The sequence below is a fragment of the Uranotaenia lowii genome, chromosome 1 (assembly GCF_029784155.1).
Source record: "Uranotaenia lowii strain MFRU-FL chromosome 1, ASM2978415v1, whole genome shotgun sequence".
Lineage (NCBI taxonomy): Eukaryota > Metazoa > Arthropoda > Insecta > Diptera > Culicidae > Uranotaenia > Uranotaenia lowii.
Window position 1 is genome coordinate 8462935 of NC_073691.1, and position 19496 is coordinate 8482430.

The 19496-nt window shown below is 39.4% G+C and overlaps 2 protein-coding genes across 6 annotated transcripts in view; one reads left to right on the forward strand and one right to left on the reverse strand.

Moving 5' to 3' along the window:
* The window catches only part of LOC129739591 (glutamine-dependent NAD(+) synthetase), a 123362-nt gene that overhangs the window by 50856 nt on the left and 53010 nt on the right, over positions 1-19496 (reverse strand). The gene's annotated exons all lie outside the window — the stretch shown is intronic.
* Positions 1-19496, forward strand: part of LOC129739589 (cytosolic carboxypeptidase 2) — an 89408-nt gene that overhangs the window by 17235 nt on the left and 52677 nt on the right. Inside the window, exon 1 of one of the 4 annotated variants that reach the window (XM_055731064.1) lies at positions 13073-13612. The exons of 1 other annotated variant lie outside the window; for it this stretch is intronic. In XM_055731064.1, the coding sequence (XP_055587039.1) occupies positions 13528-13612 (85 nt within the window). In that variant the 5' untranslated portion in view covers positions 13073-13527. Of the gene's footprint in view, positions 1-13072; positions 13613-19496 lie in introns of those variants that run through there. 2 more of the 4 variants (XM_055731063.1, XM_055731066.1) reach the window with 2 other exon arrangements.

Below are 19496 nucleotides of genomic sequence, written 5' to 3' on the forward strand. Positions count from 1 at the left end.
AAGTTACAACAACAACGATAGGATTGGCAGACGGGAAAAGGATTACTGCGACAGGAGTAGGATTTAGCAAGTTTCGTTCGGCGAATGGCGTGGGGAATGCGGTAACCGTAAGTCTGAAACAAGTGCTCCATGTCCCTGCCTTGGCAGCAAACCTGTTATCGGTGAGTAGAATCTGTGATGATGGATTTACTGTTTTGTTCGATAAGACCGGCTGTAAAATTTCCAAAGATGAAAAAGTTGTAATCACCGGTCAGCGATTTGGAAATCTCTATAGTTTATCTCCTGATCCTGTTCAGAGTTCTCTGTTAACCATGGGAGGCCATGATTCAGGTTGTATCCATCTATGGCATCGTCGTTTAGGTCATCGCGATCCACAAGCCGTAATGAAAATTGTGAAACATAATTTGGGAACCGGCCTGAGTCTGCAAGAATGTAACCGCAATTCTATCTGTGGAGTGTGCTGTGAGGGAAAGATGACCAGGTCCCCATTTCCTAAGGTTTCTGATTCTAAGTCTACAGCGGTAGGTGACCTGATCCATTCAGACCTGTGTGGACCCATGGAGGTTGCCACTCCAAGAGGAAACCGATATTTCATGATTATGGTAGACGATTATAGCCGGTATTGCGTTTTGTATTTGTTGAAGAAAAAGTCTGAGGCCGTATGCAAAATCATCGAATATTGCCGTTTGATTCAAAATCAATTCGGAAGATTTCCGAGAATGTTACGCTCTGATGGTGGAGGCGAGTACTGTAACGATAAATTGAAAACGTTCCTAGCCGAAAATGGTATCCTTTACCAGACGTCAGCTCCATACAGTCCACAGCAAAACGGAACAGCAGAGCGTAAGAATCGAACCTTGGGAGAAATGATGCGATGTTTGCTTTCGGATGCACAGCTTGATAAACGATTCTGGGGAGAGGCAGTGTCGACTGCAAATTTCCTGCAAAATATGTTACCGTCTTCTTCTATCGAAACTACTCCCTATGAACTGTGGTTCCAGAAGAAACCGAATTATTCCAATTTACGTGTATTTGGTTCTGAGGCTTATGTGAAAGTTCCTGATGAAAAACGACGAAAGCTGTGCAGCAAAGCTAAAAGACTTGTATTTGTGGGATACAGCGAAGGTAGAGATGCTTGTCGTTTTGTGGATCCGTCTACCAATCTGATAACTATTAGTCGAGATCTTAAAATTCTTGAGTTGCCATGCGATTTTAAATCAGAACCCAGAGAATTCGATACCGATAACCACGAAAATAATGTAGTTGAAACACCAGCTAGCGAATCTAACACCATGGAAGAAGTGCCGTCTGAAGTTCCCGCAGATGATGCAAGAATTGATAGCATTTCAGATGTAAGTTCGGAATTCGCTGGGTTTCCCGAGGAAGAATACTGTCGTCGTTCTAAACGTGTTACCAAAGGCATTCCCCCGTCAAGATACATGGATCAAGTTAATATTGCCCGCACTGATATTGTGGAACCACAAACTTACTTGGAAGCTGTCAGTGGACCACATCAGGCTGATTGGATAGTTGCCATGGAGGAGGAGCTGAAGTCCCATAGCTCGAATGGGACATGGGAGCTGACCGAAATTCCTGCAGGACGAAAACCAGTCGGATGCAAATGGATTTATAAGGTGAAGCGTGATGCAGCTGGTGAGATAATCAAATACAAGGCGCGGCTTGTTGCTCAAGGTTTCTCACAACAGTTTGGAGAAGATTATGATGAAATATTCGCCCCTGTGACCAAACAGACGACTCTGCGTACTTTTTTGGCAGTTGCCTCCCGTCAAAAGTTGCATTTGAGACATCTGGATGTACGAACTGCTTACTTGTATGGCGAATTATTCGAAGAACTGTACATGAAACAGCCACCTGGTTTCATAAAGAAAGGAGAAGAAGGACTGGTATGCAAATTACGACGTAGTATCTATGGGCTGAAACAGTCGGCAAGATGCTGGAACCAAAAATTGCATCAGGTGATTGTCGACATGAAATTCCAGCAGAGTTCTTCTGATCAGTGCCTATATTTTCAGGAAATGGACGGAATAAGCGTATATCTACTTGTTTATGTAGACGACATATTGTTGGGCTGCAAGGAACCTATAGAGTTAGATCGGATAACTAAAATGTTCCAGGATACTTTTGAAATCACAGTCTTCGGAGAACCAAGTTACTTTCTCGGTCTGAAAATATGCAAGCAGGATGGCAACTACAGTTTGTCACTCGAGGGCTACATCGAGAAAGTTGCAACACGTTTCGGTTTGCAAGACGCGAAGGCAGTCAAGACCCCGATGGAAGTTGGATTTACTTCTACGAAGAATAAAGATGAGCCGTTTGTAGACAGCACAGCTTACCGCAGCTTGGTTGGTGCGTTACTTTATATTGCTGTATGTGCTCGTCCCGATGTGGCAGTCAGTGCATCTATTCTTGGCCGAAAAGTAAGCGCCCCAATGTCAGCTGATTGGATTGCAGCCAAAAGAGTATTACGTTTCCTGAAAAGTTCCAAGTCCGCCAAGCTTCGATTTAATGGTGACATGATGGAGCTTGTTGGCTATTCCGATGCAGATTGGGCTGGAGACTCGGAAACCAGACGTTCAACAACAGGATATGTTTTCATGTATGGTGGTGCAGCAATATCCTGGTGCAGTCGTCTTCAACGTTGTGTTACACTGTCATCAATGGAGTCGGAATACATCGCACTCGGAGAGGCCTGTCAGGAGATTGTGTGGCTTCGAAGACTGTTGGCTGATTTTGGTGAGCCTCCGCTGGAACCAACATGTATTAAAGAAGATAATCAAAGCTGTATTCAATTTCTACATGCGGACAGAACGACGCGTCGCTCTAAGCATATTGAAACGAAAGAGTGCTATGTAAGGGAGTTGTGTGAAAAACGTGTTATACAATTATCGTATTGTCCTACTGAACATATGGTTGCTGACATCCTAACAAAGCCCCTTGGAACAACGAAATTCAATAAACTTTCAAGTGAGATGGGACTGTCAGTGTTGCCATAAAGAATGAGGAGGAGTGTTGAACTGGCATCCCTTCTTGTCAACAACTACCAACTTAACAACTACGAAACTCCATCATTAAAGTTTTTCCGCTCACGTGAACAATACTCGTGTTTTCATCGTTCAATAAAAGTTAACTTAAACCCGGAAGTTTTGCGTTCTTTTATTCTTAAATCAGCCCAAGAATGACGACATATCATGCCTTTAGGTTGTCAGGCAGTTGAAGTGGCCAGGCCATTCGATCGCCATACAGATAGGTCGCCAGACTGTAAGATCAACATGCCTTTAGGTTGTTAGGCCGCTAGGTGAATTCTTCAGGTATCAGCTGGAGTAAAGCTCCATTTAGAAGCATTTCTAAATGAAGCTTTACTCTTGGTCCATAGGTACAATAAGACGACTCATAGTATATCCCTAAAGTTTCTAAACACTATTTGAGGCTCTTGACCTTTGACTCAATCAAAAACACGTAGGAACTTTCACCAGTCACCTTGAGGATATACATTTTCATAACTCTCCTTCTTGTCCATTCGAGGTCTGATCTTACCTCAAATGAGTCAAGCTCCAACTTTTCCTCATGAGGACTTAAGGTCCGACCTTGTGAACCGACCAAGGTTTCTTTATACTGAACTCGGACGTACTGACGACGTATCCACTATGCCGTAGATCATGTCTAAAGTAATTTCAATCGTTGGATTGGATCAACACCCTTATCAATAGTCGCCAGCCGAAGCGATCCGCTTATTTGGACCAATCGATTATCATGGACTTATTGCTTATCCTAGACTTGCGTCGGCATAGTATATGCTCGGAACTTGTTTCGTGCTGCGATTCGGATGATTCCCGACCGCGACGTCATGCTTCATAGAGAGGACCACCCGGCTTCGGTAGTTGCTTTGCTTCTAGGGTATGATCCGAGATTGACATACGTCTTATCCATGACATTCCCTACGCCGCACACAGGGGTAAAACATGAAAAAGGCGATCAAAACTGTTTTCTGCCGAAACTGTTCGTTTTAGACCTATAGTGTCTTCGAGACAAATGACCAGCATTACAAGGGCTAAAAAATAAGTTTTTTAAAAAATTGATTAATCCACCTAGTAGTGAGTTAGAAAAACTAACTTTTTTAATATCCATTTTAGAGCTGTATTGTCTGAGAAAAGTTTTTAGCTTGTACCAATTCTAGCAACTTTGCTAAAGAAATTATAGCTGTAACATTAATCGTTTCAAAGTTATGACAATTTTTAGAAAAATAACACCAATTTTCAGTTTTTTCAACATAACTTTTTTGCGCGTGATTTTTCATATAAAATATGTTCTAGAGAGTTTTGAAGACAGAAAAGTTGTACACTTTTGCTGAATATACTGTATAGAAATTTTGAAGTTTAAACGAGATATCTTATAAATACTTAACAAAAATAGTCATTTTGAACTGGTTATATCTCCTGAGTTCGGACGAGTTCGGTTACATATTTTACAGTTTTGCAATTCGAAAAGTATCGCCTTTCAAACAATGTACAATTAAAAGTGGCCAATTGTGACCTTCATAGTGTAAATGTCAATAGAAGTGAGCCGAAAGTGAAGTTTTTATACTAATTTGAGCATAACTATTACTATTTGGTTGCAACATGTAGGATTCCTAACAGTAGGCCTACTTGAACCACTTGGACTTGAGATGGTAGATGGGCTCAAATTAGTATAAAAACTTCACTTTCGGCTCACTTCTATTGACATTTACACTATGAAGGTCACAATTGGCCACTTTTAATTGTACATTGTTTGAAAGGCGATACTTTTCGAATTGCAAAACTGTAAAATATGTAACCGAACTCGTCCGAACTCAGGAGATATAACCAGTTCAAAATGACTATTTTTGTTAAGTATTTATAAGATATCTCGTTTAAACTTCAAAATTTCTATACAGTATATTCAGCAAAAGTGTACAACTTTTCTGTCTTCAAAACTCTCTAGAACATATTTTATATGAAAAATCACGCGCAAAAAAGTTATGTTGAAAAAACTGAAAATTGGTGTTATTTTTCTAAAAATTGTCATAACTTTGAAACGATTAATGTTACAGCTATAATTTCTTTAGCAAAGTTGCTAGAATTGGTACAAGCTAAAAACTTTTCTCAGACAATACAGCTCTAAAATGGATATTAAAAAAGTTAGTTTTTCTAACTCACTACTAGGTGGATTAATCAATTTTTTAAAAAACTTATTTTTTAGCCCTTGTAATGCTGGTCATTTGTCTCGAAGACACTATAGGTCTAAAACGAACAGTTTCGGCAGAAAACAGTTTTGATCGCCTTTTTCATGTTTTACCCCTGTGTGCGCCGTAGATCATATCCAAACACTGTAGCTTTAACCTTGAAATCTGACGCACTATACTCGGATGCATTTGGAATCATCCTACACCGATCGCGATTTTCTGTGATCTACATAATGCTGGCGATCTTTTTGCTGACTACATGCCAATTCTTTACAAATTCGTGCACCATCTGAACTAGATCGCAGGTTGTCAGGCCTGGTGAGCAACTGGAGAATATGTTGACGCGTACCTCTTCGATCCTTCGACTGCATGTAATATGTCACCGCAGGTTGGGTAAAGTGGAGAGAATCCTGTCCGAGGTTCGAGGCGGTAAGTACCTCCCAACATACCTGCCGCCTGTGGGCCGACACGAAAGTAGACAACGTGGTACAGATGGTGTGTACGGATTCCAACACTTAGCATGCGGTCAGCGATAGTTTCACACGGGTCACGACACGACTGCCCTGCAGAGAAGCTGGAGTCAACGACAATTTGCAAACGCTGTATGATGACTCCGTCATCGGAGAGCATCTGGGTAGTGTGCGTCCGATCCCATGATTGGGGCTACAAAAATATGGCATCATCTTCTGCGTAGCAGATGCTCAACCTTCGGTGAGTATCCGAGTAGTGCGGTTCCCAACGGTCGAAGCTGCGGGGATAAGACTATACCTTTTTCACAGCGGACCTTGTAGGAAAGTCAAAGATAAGGTACCATATTCTGCATATCGGATGCCGTAGGTACGCCACGTTCGGTAAGTATCCGTGTAGTGCGGTTCGCAACGCTCAAAGCTGCGAGGATAAGGCTATACCTTCTTCGAGGTGGAAATTGTTGGGAAAGGGTTATTCCACGATCGGGGAATACTCACGGGTACAGTGGCTCTCGACGCCGGACGAGCCATTCGAGTCGGTGTAGAATGACACCTTCGTCGAGAATCAACCGAGTAGTTGCGTTGAGTTCCGCGCGTGGGCTGTTACAGGCGCGAGTCTAGGATAAGCTGCTCTCGATTGGCACACGGCGGGCAAGAGGTGCCGAACCTTGAACCCTAGGGATAAGAGGTCGGATCTCGAATCGTAAGAGGAGAGATCAGCCCTCGAGTCGCAAAGAGGAGAGGTTTATGTGGGAATCTCGAGTCTTTAACATTAAAGGTCGGGTCTGGAATCGCAATAGCAGAGATCAGACCTTTAATCAACAAGAGGAGGGATATCAGTGATTACCTCGAGTCATTACGAGGAGAGGTCAGATCTCGAGTCGCTAAAGGTGAGATCGGGCCTTGAGTCGTGCAGAGGAGAGGTTTATGTGGGAATCTCGAGTCAGAGGAGATGTCGGTTCTCATGTCGTCGAGTCGTAAGGATGAGAGGTTTTGCTGAAGGTGGATTCGTCTCTGAGTACTTCCTTGGAGCGCACTAGCGCGAATAGATTTCCCACTATTGAAGCATAGTGTGTTAAATAGCTCGAGGTGAGAACTATGTCTGCGGCCCCAGGTGAAGTTTAGGGAGTAGTAGGTATACACGGAGTATATCATGAGTGTTCCCATTGTACCCATGGACCCAAAGTAGCAAACTGGGGAAACGCGGGAAATCGCCGTGCCTTGGGATCAAATCCGTAAGCCGGGATTTACCACCGGTGGTTACAGACTAATCAACAAAGAGTGACAAGAGCACGCGTGTCCAAATCTGATCTAATACTTCATGAAGCATCTGTGGCCTGTCAATAATTACGGAATGATGTGGCAAAAACAGGGGTCTGACAACAAGCCTCTACGCAGGCTAGTTCAGAAGAGACATATTCATCAGCCTTCACAGGTTACACTATTTCAAGCCAGATCCGGTAGCCTATTTACAACAGTGTCCAGGCTATCCTTTTTGGAGGCCTATACGCTTAGGAAGCACAGGTTCCGCAAGTCGACGCAGGCACTGAATCCGTTGGTTGTTCCAGGTAAATTTCACTTTGTGTGGGAACCTCCAGTCTTTGCGATAAAAGGTCGGGTCTCGAGTCGCAAAAGGAGAGATCAGGCCTTTAATCAACAAGAGGAGGGATATAAGTGTTAGAGGAGAGATCGGGCCATGCAGAGGAGAGGGCGTTGCCAGATTGCCAACTTCTCAAATCCTTAGCTTTGGCGAAAACTCTAAAATGTACCTACTGATTTGGGCCTTGATGACATTTTTTTATCGTCACGTAGATGGAATTCCGAAAATCCGTAGATTTCGAACATCGTTCCGTAGATCCGTAGAAGTGCTTAAAATCTGTAGATCTGGCCACGCTGGAGAGGTATTTGTACGTCAGTCTCGACTCGACTTGCGAATTTTGATTTTTTTTGCCCGAGTCGAGTTTTTCTTTGACTCCATCCTTATGCTGCCTGAGTTGGGTAGAGAATCCGCTCAAGCTAACCCGGACAGAGCCGAGTCAAATAAAATCACCACTCTTGGCTCTCTTGCTCAAGATCAACTCCCTACTCAACCGAGTGGTGAGTTTAGCAGACTCGCAAGGAGCTTGAGTCTGATGGGAAAAAAATCCGTAGAGTAAAAATAAAATCCGCTCACAGGTAGGCTGATTTTAAATCCTTGAGTCGGGAAGAGTCTCTTGGTTTTGACTCGCTTGAGTATTTTATTTTGACTCGCTTGAGTATTTTTTTTGACTCGCTTGAGTATTTTTGTTTTGACTCCGATTCTTTTCGGCTAGCTTGATTTTTTTTAGATTTTGACTCAAGGTTTTTCTGGCTTGCTGGAGTCGTTTGATTTTGACCGGCCTGAGTCGTTTTTTCTACTCGCTTGAGGCGTATGGAGTTTGGATTCTGGCTCGGCTCGTCGTTCGTGTGGAGTGCACTGGTGTGGTAGAGATGATTGATTCCTTTACCTGTATTATACAGGCTGTATATATCGGGACAAGCGTCGGGTGTCTGGTTTGAACCAAATTTGTTCTATTCGCGCTGTTTGCTTGCGCCGCTGATTGTAGTGCGCTATATAAATTACAAGAAAGTTTTTAATTTCTATCTGTAAATATAATTCATTTAGAAATTGTTTTGAAAAATGACGGCATAAGCCAATTAAACTTGTAATCATACAAGAAACAATACGTTTAATTGATTGACGTTTAATTGATTGACGATATTTATATTAAAATTTTTGAAATTCGTAACTCAGGGTTGAAAATGAGCCCTCAAAATTCACAGTTCCTTAATCGAAATTCAAACTTCAATCATCCAAATTCAAATTTAAAATTCAAAATTTGAAATTCGAAACTCAAATTTCAACCTACAAAATGCAAAATTAGAAATTTCAGATAGCAGATTTTAGAAATACAAATTATAAATCAAAAACACAACATTTGAAATTTAACATTCAAAATTCCATATTCAAATGAAAAATTTACAATTCAATGAAAAATTCTGAGTTATTAATTCTGTATTTCGAATGATGAATTGTGGAATTGAAATTTTTAATTACTTTCGAACATTTATTGGATATTATTCATGATCTAGAAGGGCTCATGATGTTGTAGTACAGTAGTTTTATGATTTAATAACGGTCGAAAAAAATTTCACCGTTAATATAACGAATCCGTGAATTTGGCGAAACCAAAAATTCAGGTGGAAAAAAGTATTTTTATTGTCTTTAATCAATAATTTATAATATTTTCAGTGGTGAAAAGGTTTTGTATCAATACATTTTGATCATAAGATGTAATGGAAGATTACTAAACACAAAGGATCGATTTCAGTTCAAATTATTCATCTCTTTAGCAATTTTAAGATATTTTCATGAAATAAAAACATGATGAATATCAATTTTATAGTCTTCATCTAATTAAAGTGAATTATTAAGTTTTTATGGAAATTTAACAGTCAATGAGGCTTATTCTGTGATGCGAGTGACGTGGCTCACGAAATTTCACTTCTTTGTCCTGACTCCAGAAAATGCTTCAGCAAATAAATTTGTGTATCGATGAGTTCTGAAGACCAATATCGGCTCATCCTAACGAAAATTTCGAGACTAGAGAGGCTATTTAAGCCAGCAAAACGATATAAAATTTCGTGAGTCACATCACTCGCGTCGCAGAATAAGCCCCAATATCTCTTATGTCAATTTTAAAAAAGAGTTCAACGAAAAATGCATCAAAAAAATTCTTCTGCAAATTTCAATTTTTTTATTTTAATTTTCACACCTTTGATTAATTAAAAAGTTTACCTTGTCGAAAAACGTTTTGAATTTTACTTAATCATTTGTTTTTCATATGAATCTGAAGAAAAAAAACTAAGGTCCTTGAAATGGTTTCTGAACGATTTCTCAAAAAGCGTGATAAAATCAAAACAAAAACCGTGAAAAAATCGAGCGTGAATTTGGCGAGTATTGATAAAATCGAACAGTGATAAAATTGAAAAAACTATGACTGTAATTGTTGAATTTGGAATATGTTATTTTGAATTTTCAATAAAGAATTTCAATTGTAAATTTCGTATTTTGAAAAAAGAATTATGAATGTTAAATATAAAATTTTGAATGTTGAATTTTGAATATAACATTTTGAATGTTAAATTTAAGTTATTGAATTTTGAAAGTTTTGAATTTCAGTACTTAAATTTGAATTTCTTAATTTGGATTTTGAATTTTAAATTTAAGATTTTGATTGATTAATTTCAAATATTGTGTTTTCAATTTCTAATTTTAATTTTTGAATTATATTTTTTGCATTATAATTTTGAATTTTCAATCTGGAATTTGGAATTTATAATTATGCATTTTGTAGGTATAATTTGAAAATTTGATGGCTGAAGTTTGAATTTTTAATATGGACTTTGAAATTGGGAATTTTGCATTTTGAATGCTTATTTTTGACTTTAAGTTATGAATTTTAAAATTTTAATTGTCAATCTTAAATTTGTATTAAAAATATCAAATTTTGAATTTTTGAAAGTGAATTCTTTATTTCGAGTTAAAGTTTTAAAATTTCAAACGCAATGATCAATAAAAATGTTAAGTAGTTTTGAAAATTTAAAAATGGACCATAATAAATAATAACTCAATTAAACGTATTGTTTCTTGTATCATTACAAGTTTAATTGGCTTATGCCGTCATTTTTCAAAACAATTTCTAAATGAATTATATTTACAGATAGATATTAAAAACTTTCTTGTAATTTATATAGCGCACTACAATCAGCGACGCAAGCAAACAGCGCGAATAGAACAAATTTGGTTCAAACCAGACACCCGACGCTTGTCCCGGTATATACAGCCTGTATAATACAGGTAAAGGAATCAATCATCTCTACCACACCAGTGCACTCCACACGAACGACGAGCCGAGCCAGAATCCAAACTCCATACGCCTCAAGCGAGTAGAAAAAACGACTCAAGCCGGTCAAAATCAAACGACTCCAGCAAGCCAGAAAAACCTTGAGTCAAAATCTAAAAAAAATCAAGCTAGCCGAAAAGAATCGGAGTCAAAACAAAAATACTCAAGCGAGTCAAAAAAAATACTCAAGCGAGTCAAAATAAAATACTCAAGCGAGTCAAAACCAAGAGACTCTTCCCGACTCAAGGATTTAAAATCAGCCTACCTGAGAGCGGATTTTATTTTTACTCTACGGATTTTTTTCCCATCAGACTCAGGCTCCTTGCTAGTCTGCTCAACTCACCTCCGAAGAAAAAATCATACGTGCTGTGCTGAGCAGATTTTCTAGTCATCTAATTTGACTCTACTCACCACTTGAGCGATTTTTTTTCGGAGCGAGTATGCGGTGCTTGGTGAGTAAGGTTCAAAAAGGAATCTTGATTTTATTTTACTCTCGCTCAGCCTGGGGTGGATTTTTTTTCTGTTCCGCCTCACACTCACGTTCGTTTGAGCCGATTTTTACTCGTTGAGTTGATTTTTTGCAAGCTCGATGCGATGCGAAGCGAGTCTCGATGCGAGGAGGGGTCGGATCTCGAGTCGTAAGAGGAGAGATCAGAACTCGAGTCCCAAAGAGGAGAGGTTTATGTGGAAATCTCGAGTCATTGCGAGGAGATGTCGGTTCTCATGTCGTCAGAGGAGAGTTCGGACCTCAAGTCGTAAGCAAGAGACGTTCTGCTGAAAGTGGTCGTGTCTATGAGTGCCGCGAATAGATCTCCCTCTATTGAAGCATAGTGTGTTAAATAGTTCGAGGTGGGAAATCGGTCTGCGGCCTCAGGTGGAGTTTAGGGAGTAATAGGTATACACGGAGTATATCATGAGTGTTTCCATTGTATCCATGGACCCAGAGTAGCAAACTCCAGGAACGTGGTGGCTCACCGTGCCTTGGGATGCTAAATGCCGTTTTTACGCGGTATGATCTAGTGAGAGCTTTCTAGAACAATCGTGTCCATGGCAAAAATACCGTAAAAAAAAGAAACCATTTTAGAAAAACTTAGCAAAATCAAACCGCGTTAAAAAAAATTAAATGTAATAAAAAAATACGCTAAACCACTTGTCAAAATTTGATCTAAAACATCATAAAACATCTGTTGCCATTCAAGAATTACGGAATGAAGTAGTAATAAACAGGGGTCTGACAACAAGCCCCTACGCAGGCTACTTCAGAACAGACCAGTTTATCAGCCTCTACAGTTTAACCTATTCCAAGCCTGCTTCCTGTGCTGCTAGATTCGGTAGTCTACAACAGTGTCCAGGCTTGGGAAGCCCAGGCTCCGAACCAAGCTAGCGCAAGTCGACGGAGGCACTTGATCCGTTAGTTGTTACAGGTAAATTTCTCTTCGCATATTGAGGCAGCAGAAGAGTGACCACCAACTCTATCATAGTATCTCCAAAAAGGTTCCATGAGTGTCCCAAGATTGTAAGCCAGTGTTACCCGCTCTCAACCAATTATTTTAGCGATACATTAGGTTATATTTACTGCACCAACTGTAAGCAAAACCTAATTTCGTAAGTCTTATCAAAGTTTTTGCAATAAACATGGCCTTGAAAATGTCATAAAAAATACGTCAGTACAACCGATAATTTTCACTGACATTTTAATAAAAGTGAGTTATACTGAAAACATTGGTTCAATATTGTAAAATTAATCGAAAATCATGTAAATTCAATTTAGGCATTTTTTCCTTTTGTTTTATACGGAAAGTATAATTATAATTATAATTCTAGACGGTAATATTTATGTCAATCGACCCTGGATTATGTTGATCCATAAACCTAAGAGGATCCGGAAAAATGTAAACAAACCCGGAACCCATTTTCCACAATGGGTTAATAAATCAAAATCCTGGCCCCATCACAGTCAGTCAGTCGGTATTTGTTGAAGGGGAAAGAGAAGGGACGGGGACGTTCTCTATGCATCGACTTTTCCTCGATCAAACACAATATGTGTTCTGAGGGCTGGGGGATGAGGAGAAATTGGCGCTAGGTTTTGGAAAATTGTACAAAGAAATCGAGCACAACCATTGTGATAGAATAGGCCGGTTGATGCTTACTCTCTCACTCTTTCTGTCTGTCTTTCTTTCTCTGATGGTGGATGGGGGTAGATTTGACCCAGGACCCAGGTTGAAAAGTTGAGGGTTGATTTAATGGGGGCTGCTGCTGTCTCTCGAGGGGCAGGTCACCTGTGCAGCAGGGTAGAACATCAAAGCCAACAACGGCGAGGAAGACTTTTTGAGGGATTGGAAAGAATGGGTGGGTGGAGAAGAAAGGTTTACAGTTTATTTGCACCCAGAAGTCAGTCAGTTCGTTTTGGATCCGTTCGAGTTTGCCCGTAGTCTTGCGATGCGGTCGGTCCGGTAGTGTCGGTATTTTTTTTCTGAAATATTTCTAGACATACCACGACGTCTGCCGGGGAACAACAAATTAACTGTTCATTTTCGGTTTTTGTTCCGTTTTCTTTCGACCCATCAATTACTTTGTAATTGTAAAACGGGATTTGTCGGTTCATTTGCAATTCGGAAGTGACAGCATTTTGTAATCATTGGTGTCATTGGTGTTATCGGTGTTGCGCGCAAGCTTCTGCCATCTCCCTAGAAATGCTCGAAAAATGTTCGTGTGTTCGTTTGGTGCAAGATGTGTGGTGTTGAAACTCAAAGAGCCGTTGAATTGATGTAATGTTGGGTGTAAGAGTGTTCTGTTTACATCGGGAAAGTGCAACCAAGTTTCCAAAATTGAATTTGTAGTTGTGAGTCTCCCAAGCGATGCAGTGAAGGTTTGATAGCGTATTATAAGAATAAGAGGAGCAAACGGAGGAATCATGAATTGGGGTTTAACGGCCGGAGATCGAGTGAGATGCCTTCAGACGCAGTTGTTCCCGGTTTGTGCCACGTTGGCCGCCAAAGGTAAGCAGCGGAAGTTTTCGGGCTGCCGGCTCTAAGGTCATTCCCCACAGTTCACCGATTCAAACTCCCATAAATAAAACAACCCGATTATATTCGGGAATGTGCTTCTGTCCGTCGTCAAGTCGGTGTTTTCGACAGCCGGCGGTATTTAATCAATACATTGATTGTTATCGCCAAAGAGTAAAACAAATCCCCGAAAAAGTATTTGTCTAATTTGCAATTTCGTGGGAATGAGAGAAGTCACGAGGAGTGTTGATAAACCAACCAGTAGGTACCAGTCAGGAAACATCCTGACAAAAACGGCTAGACGACCTGCTAAAAATACAAAAAATAGCACGGCGATGGTAGAGGCATTTGAAGTTTTTGACATATTTTGCCTTCATCATTTCTGCAGACAGTCGAAGAAAGAACGGACGACCAATTATCGGGGTACCCCTCGTTTCGAGTTTAGTATGAGGTGTAGTTTGTGGTGGAATGAGTGGTGGCATTTCCAGTGCATGTCAATACTCAACTCAAACACCAAACGAGCCTGTTTGCATCAGTTTCGGAACTCGTTTTATTAACGAACAGTGGTGGGGGATGGAGGAAAATACGTTACTTGTTTCGAGTTGTTAATGACAACGGCGGCTTCACACATGCGTTTGTAAATACTTACGTAGTGTGTTGATGATTTGAGTTCGTTGGCATCAAGCTTTTCATTCCGATACTTTTAACTTTTTTTTTTGTCGTGGATGGGGATGGAAATTTCCAAAAATCATATGTGTTTCTAGAAATGCATTTGTAATAACTTGTATGTAATGTATTTTAAAGTAGGGTGCAGACTAAACTTTGGGGTACAACCAAACAGATACCCGGATACTTTTTTTTAACAACCTCATTAAACAAGCTTATAATGACGATGCTCTAGTAGGACAAAAGTTTTTGAATGGCACGAAAGTTTGAGAAAGGTCAGATAGCGTATCGAATAATCATCAACCGTTAGGCATTAGTAAAAGATCTCTTGCCACTCGTATAATGATGAATCCTGCACCATAATAGGAGGGAGTAATTTTTTTAATCTTATTATGATAGAGCACAGCTTAAGGATACAACGAAAAATCGATGTTGAGAGTGTATTAGCACTAGTACCAGTGCAAGTGGAAATAATCCTGTATTGCGACTCATCGCAACGGGTGAAAAAGGTCAGCATAAGGATTAAAATAATTGATGTTGAGATTGTTTCATCATTAACTGATTGATAGACTTGTTCTGATGCACACAGCTATTACTAGTGCTAAAACACCTCCAACATCGATTTCCGATCGAGCTTTTTAACCGACGGGTCACAACAGAAGAAGTGCTAATACAAATCCAACATTGCATTTCATTGCATCCCTGAACGATTTCCTACAACTTTTTTTCCAAATAACACAATTTGACGACGTTTTCAGTTGTTCTAAGTCATTTGGCTTAAAAGCTAAATTTTCAAAACTCCATGTATTCCATTCCATCTTAGATTATTTTCGAAGGTCTATATACAAAACTTTAAGGACGTGACGTATGTGGCTGTCAATGATGTTCGATTTTCCAAAAAAAGTCTTCAATTTAAAAAAAAAAAGATTTTGTGAACAGAGACCACAATATACCTAATTTCCAGACAGATTACCTATGTAATTTTTTAAATTCCTTTCGTGAATTATCCGAATCCGGTAGTTTAATTTCACATTAAATAAGCTCGCCATTATAATAAAGTCGGAACACTCTGTCTCTGCTAATTCTTTGGCTCATCTTGTCACGGTAAGTTTCGGTCGCTGACGGTGACAAAGCTTGAAAACAACACCAAAGACACAAAACGAAAGGCGGCGCAAAAACATGACACGCACGAAAATTGCACGCAAAAAGTCTTAACAAATTAACGTAGGTAACCGTACAGAGGAGCTAAACCCTATGATGGCTAAATTGCGAAACAGAGCAAAGGCCACCAGAAGAAGAAGAAGAAGCAACGCAAACGAAAAAGAGTGTTGGTAGTTTATTGTTGCCTCACAATTGCTGCCAAAAATAGTCTTCACAAAAACAGAAACCATCAGGCGGAACTACTCTTTCCCAAATACTGTTGCGTAAACTGGCGCGTGTACGTTTCATTTGTTGTGTGTTTCGCTTTTTTCTTCAATTTATTTGGCAAGGATTACAGAAGCGTGTATTTTTTCTTCTTCTCTGTTTGGCATGATATGGCGCAAACGGTGAAGTAACACAGGCAGGATACACATCGAGCTTAGCAGCTGATCAAAGCGCTTCCGATTCACGAACGAATTTATGCTAGCGCCGGGGAAAGGATTGAAATTTGTGAGTTCAATCACACCGTTAGATAATACCTACAACAAACATATGATGATTGAAAAGCCTAATCAAGGTGAGTCGTTCGCGGTCGATGAACTAATCAATCAAATGGAAAGCAACCTTTATACGGTATATTTCCTTAAATTGGAAATTTAATTTTGAATAAACTCAGTTTTTGAATTTTAATTATTATTCAAACATAAAGTACTTAACGTTCCTTAAAACATACTTCGCCCTCCCAACGATAGAACCTTCACAATTCCTTCCTTACACAAGTACATGGATGATGGATGGAATAATCAACCTCATTAAACCAACAAAAATGAAGAACGGTTTTAAGCACCCGCTTTTCACCTTTCATAAAACAAAACGCTCACCTCACGCGTCTCACCGTTCAAATATATTTCTCACCTTTTGTTGAGCAACATCAGATCACCCACGAAACAAAACAAAAAAAAAAGGCAAAAGGAAAACACGACCACAGCACGAGCCGGGATTGTTGAGTGAAAAATGAATTGAGATCCCGGCGGCAGAAGCTTCAACATCTCACTCATCTGGCTGTTGTTGGTTGCAAAAATGACGCAAATGTGTTGATGAACTTTTGGCACAGAACAGAATTTAATTTAATTCGATGGAATGATAATTTCTGTTGCAGGAACAGCTTTGAATGAATTTTTTGCTATTATAAAAAAAAATCCCGCTTTTCTCGAATGGGTGGCTGCCCTGTGTTATGTAATGAAATTATTCGTAAAAGCATTATTTTTCATTTACAGATATATGGCAAATTTTGAGAAAAAGTATTGATTTTATAGAAAAACAAAATAGGAAATCCCAATAATATGATCCATCAACTAATATCGAACACCTTCAATTTAAAAAAGTTTTCCAATTGTAGAGGATATTTTTTATGAAAATGTAGATACATGAATTGGTGAGACTTTTTTTTATGTTCTGTTAAGCTTGGACAATTTAGAATCTGGTAGGGCAATTTAAAAAAAAAATCCAAAAGTGGCTCCAGAGACTAAGTCACTCTCTGCAGCCACAATGAGCAACTTTTTTATGCATAAACATTGAGGTGGCAGCGAAATGGTTCATGTCGGATTTCGAAAATCAACTTTTGGTAGATTGGCCAAAAAACTGACCTATAATTTCAGCTCAATCGGACTTAATTTAGGGGTGCCTCAAAGCCACCAAAAGAAAAAGAAAATTGAACTTCTTATTTCGATGCCAAATAACTTGAAAATGGATGAAACGTCGAGATCTAGTAATGTTTAAAAAAGGTTCAAATATCGACTTTGTGGGATTTTCTAGGACAGCCGATTCTACAAAAAACGTCTAAATCACAAAAAGTCGATTTTTGGCCAGAATAATTGGTTTTGATATATCACAAGATCTCGACGTTTCGTGCATTTCTAAGTCATTAAAATTTTGATTTTCCAAATTTCTTTTGGTCGTCTTCCCTTTGGTGTTTTTTTTTCAATTTTAACACATTAAGGATCACGAAGAAATTTAAGTCGAGAAACACTAAAATTAGGCATTCTATAACTAAAAACCCGCTGGAAATTCTATAAATTAAGTTTCTTTGAGCTACCAAAAGTGTTGTGCTCAATATCGTAGAATTGATTTTTATTATCAAATTTATAACATACAACATTTGTGTTATGCTTGTAAGAGTAGCAAAATTTCGAATTTTTCAGTTTCCTTTGTCCAAATGAGCTGAAATTTTGCACAGGCCTGTTTTCTGGGCCAATTTACAAAATGTATAAGGTCGGTTTTCGAAATGACCCATTTGGCTGGCACCCTAGTATACATATTTAACTATTTCGGTTATTTTTTTGTCTTTCTATGGTTCATAAAAGCTACAAGAATTTAGCTAAACAAGTCAATTATGTCACTTTTCCGTTTATCTACACATCGCCCAGCTCAGGTAAGAAGTGAGTGTGATTTCCCCGGAACTTCGGGTCCCGCCCGGTGTGAGCCGGGAAAATGCATCGTCGTTCTCCCTGTTCGTCATCATCATAGAGCATCGTCGTGGCAGCCGACGTTCGTTCGTTTACCTTTTTGTTTTTGGCTTTTCCGAGCTACCAGAAAATTTTCGCCGTTCGTTCATGCGAACCTATCGTTTCGTTTTCGTCGTTGCACATCCTATAGCTTTGTAGTTAATAAGAGGTGGGTAGGTGTCGGATTTTCCCTTCGCAGCCGCCCGAACGTTTATTTTTCTCGGGAAAAAGTGAGGTCTGCTTCTGGCCTGGCTGGCTCGCTGCCTGGCTGTCGGTCAGTATTTAGCAATTTCTTAGTCGCTGGCTAGTCAGTTTGTTTCCAGCTGTCGACGCGACGATTAGTTTTTTCGCGAACGAACGGTTGTTGTGATGGACGCAAATTGACGGGCGAGATTGTTTGCGAATTTTTCGAGTGCCTTAGAAGTGGATTTTTGTTTTTTCGTTTCCTTCGGTTTTCCGGATGGTTTCAATTTTCATTTGATAATTCGATGGACGGAACAACAAACCTCCAACTGTGTTCATGAAATAGAACAGAATTTAACAAGCTCAGTCTTCTCGGTAAAGTGCGACCAATTTACACCCTTTAAGGGAAAGTGTTTTCTCAAATTTAAAGTGACACACGCGTGCTGCCATATTAAATTGCCATCATTAGAGACGGGATTAAATAAAATATAAATATAGGTAAAAAGCAAAACTATTCGAACTTGAAAACTCACCGCCGAAACTTGTGCTGCTGCAGTGTCGATCGAAAACAAAAAATAACAAAATAAATTTGAAAACAAAAAAGTGCATTAGCGTGCGCGCTTCGTGACAGTGTTGTTTATTTTGCGCTTTTTTCACCCGTTCCTCGCCTTGAGAAGTGAGCGAGAATCTGAGTAAAACGGAAGGAAAATCTCGTAAAACAGCTGTTTATTGCACGGGGAAAACGTGGGATTAGATTAAGAAAAACCGCCAAGTGTAACAAAATTGCATAATTGCTGAAATTTGGAAGCGTGTGTGCTGCTGCACCTTCAGGTAATTAAAGAAAAATTTGCTAACGTCATCGTGCCGTTTGAGAAAAAAAAAATTCGGCACCCTTCTTAATTACTGTGTTGAGTTCACCCGAATTGAGTCGTTTTAAAAAGCGGGAAAGCCTTAAAAAAATGTATGTGCATCAAAAACAACAACGGCACGGATTGTGTTTACTTAAATGCTCGGGGAATGCATAACTTGTGAGTTGGGTTTCGGTTTTTTCACTAGTTGGTTTTTCACGAATATTTTTAATAAGGCTAAATTACCCGACTAAAACTGAGCAACGCTTCCTTGAGAATCAATCAAAACCACCGGACTTGGATTCAAGTTAAACGAGGAAGAAACACCCTTTTAGCTGATTGATGGAACAGTTGCGTGACTAAGTTTTCTTTTTAAAGAAAAAAAAACGTTCCAGAGAGAAGAAAAAAAACCAGCGGGAGCTAAAAATAATTGCTTTTCCGGGAGGGTTTTTCGTAAGTGATTTCAAATTTGCCGATTTATTTTCGCAAAAACCGCAAACCGACTCATTGAGAGCAGCGAGCAGCAACAGGGCTAAC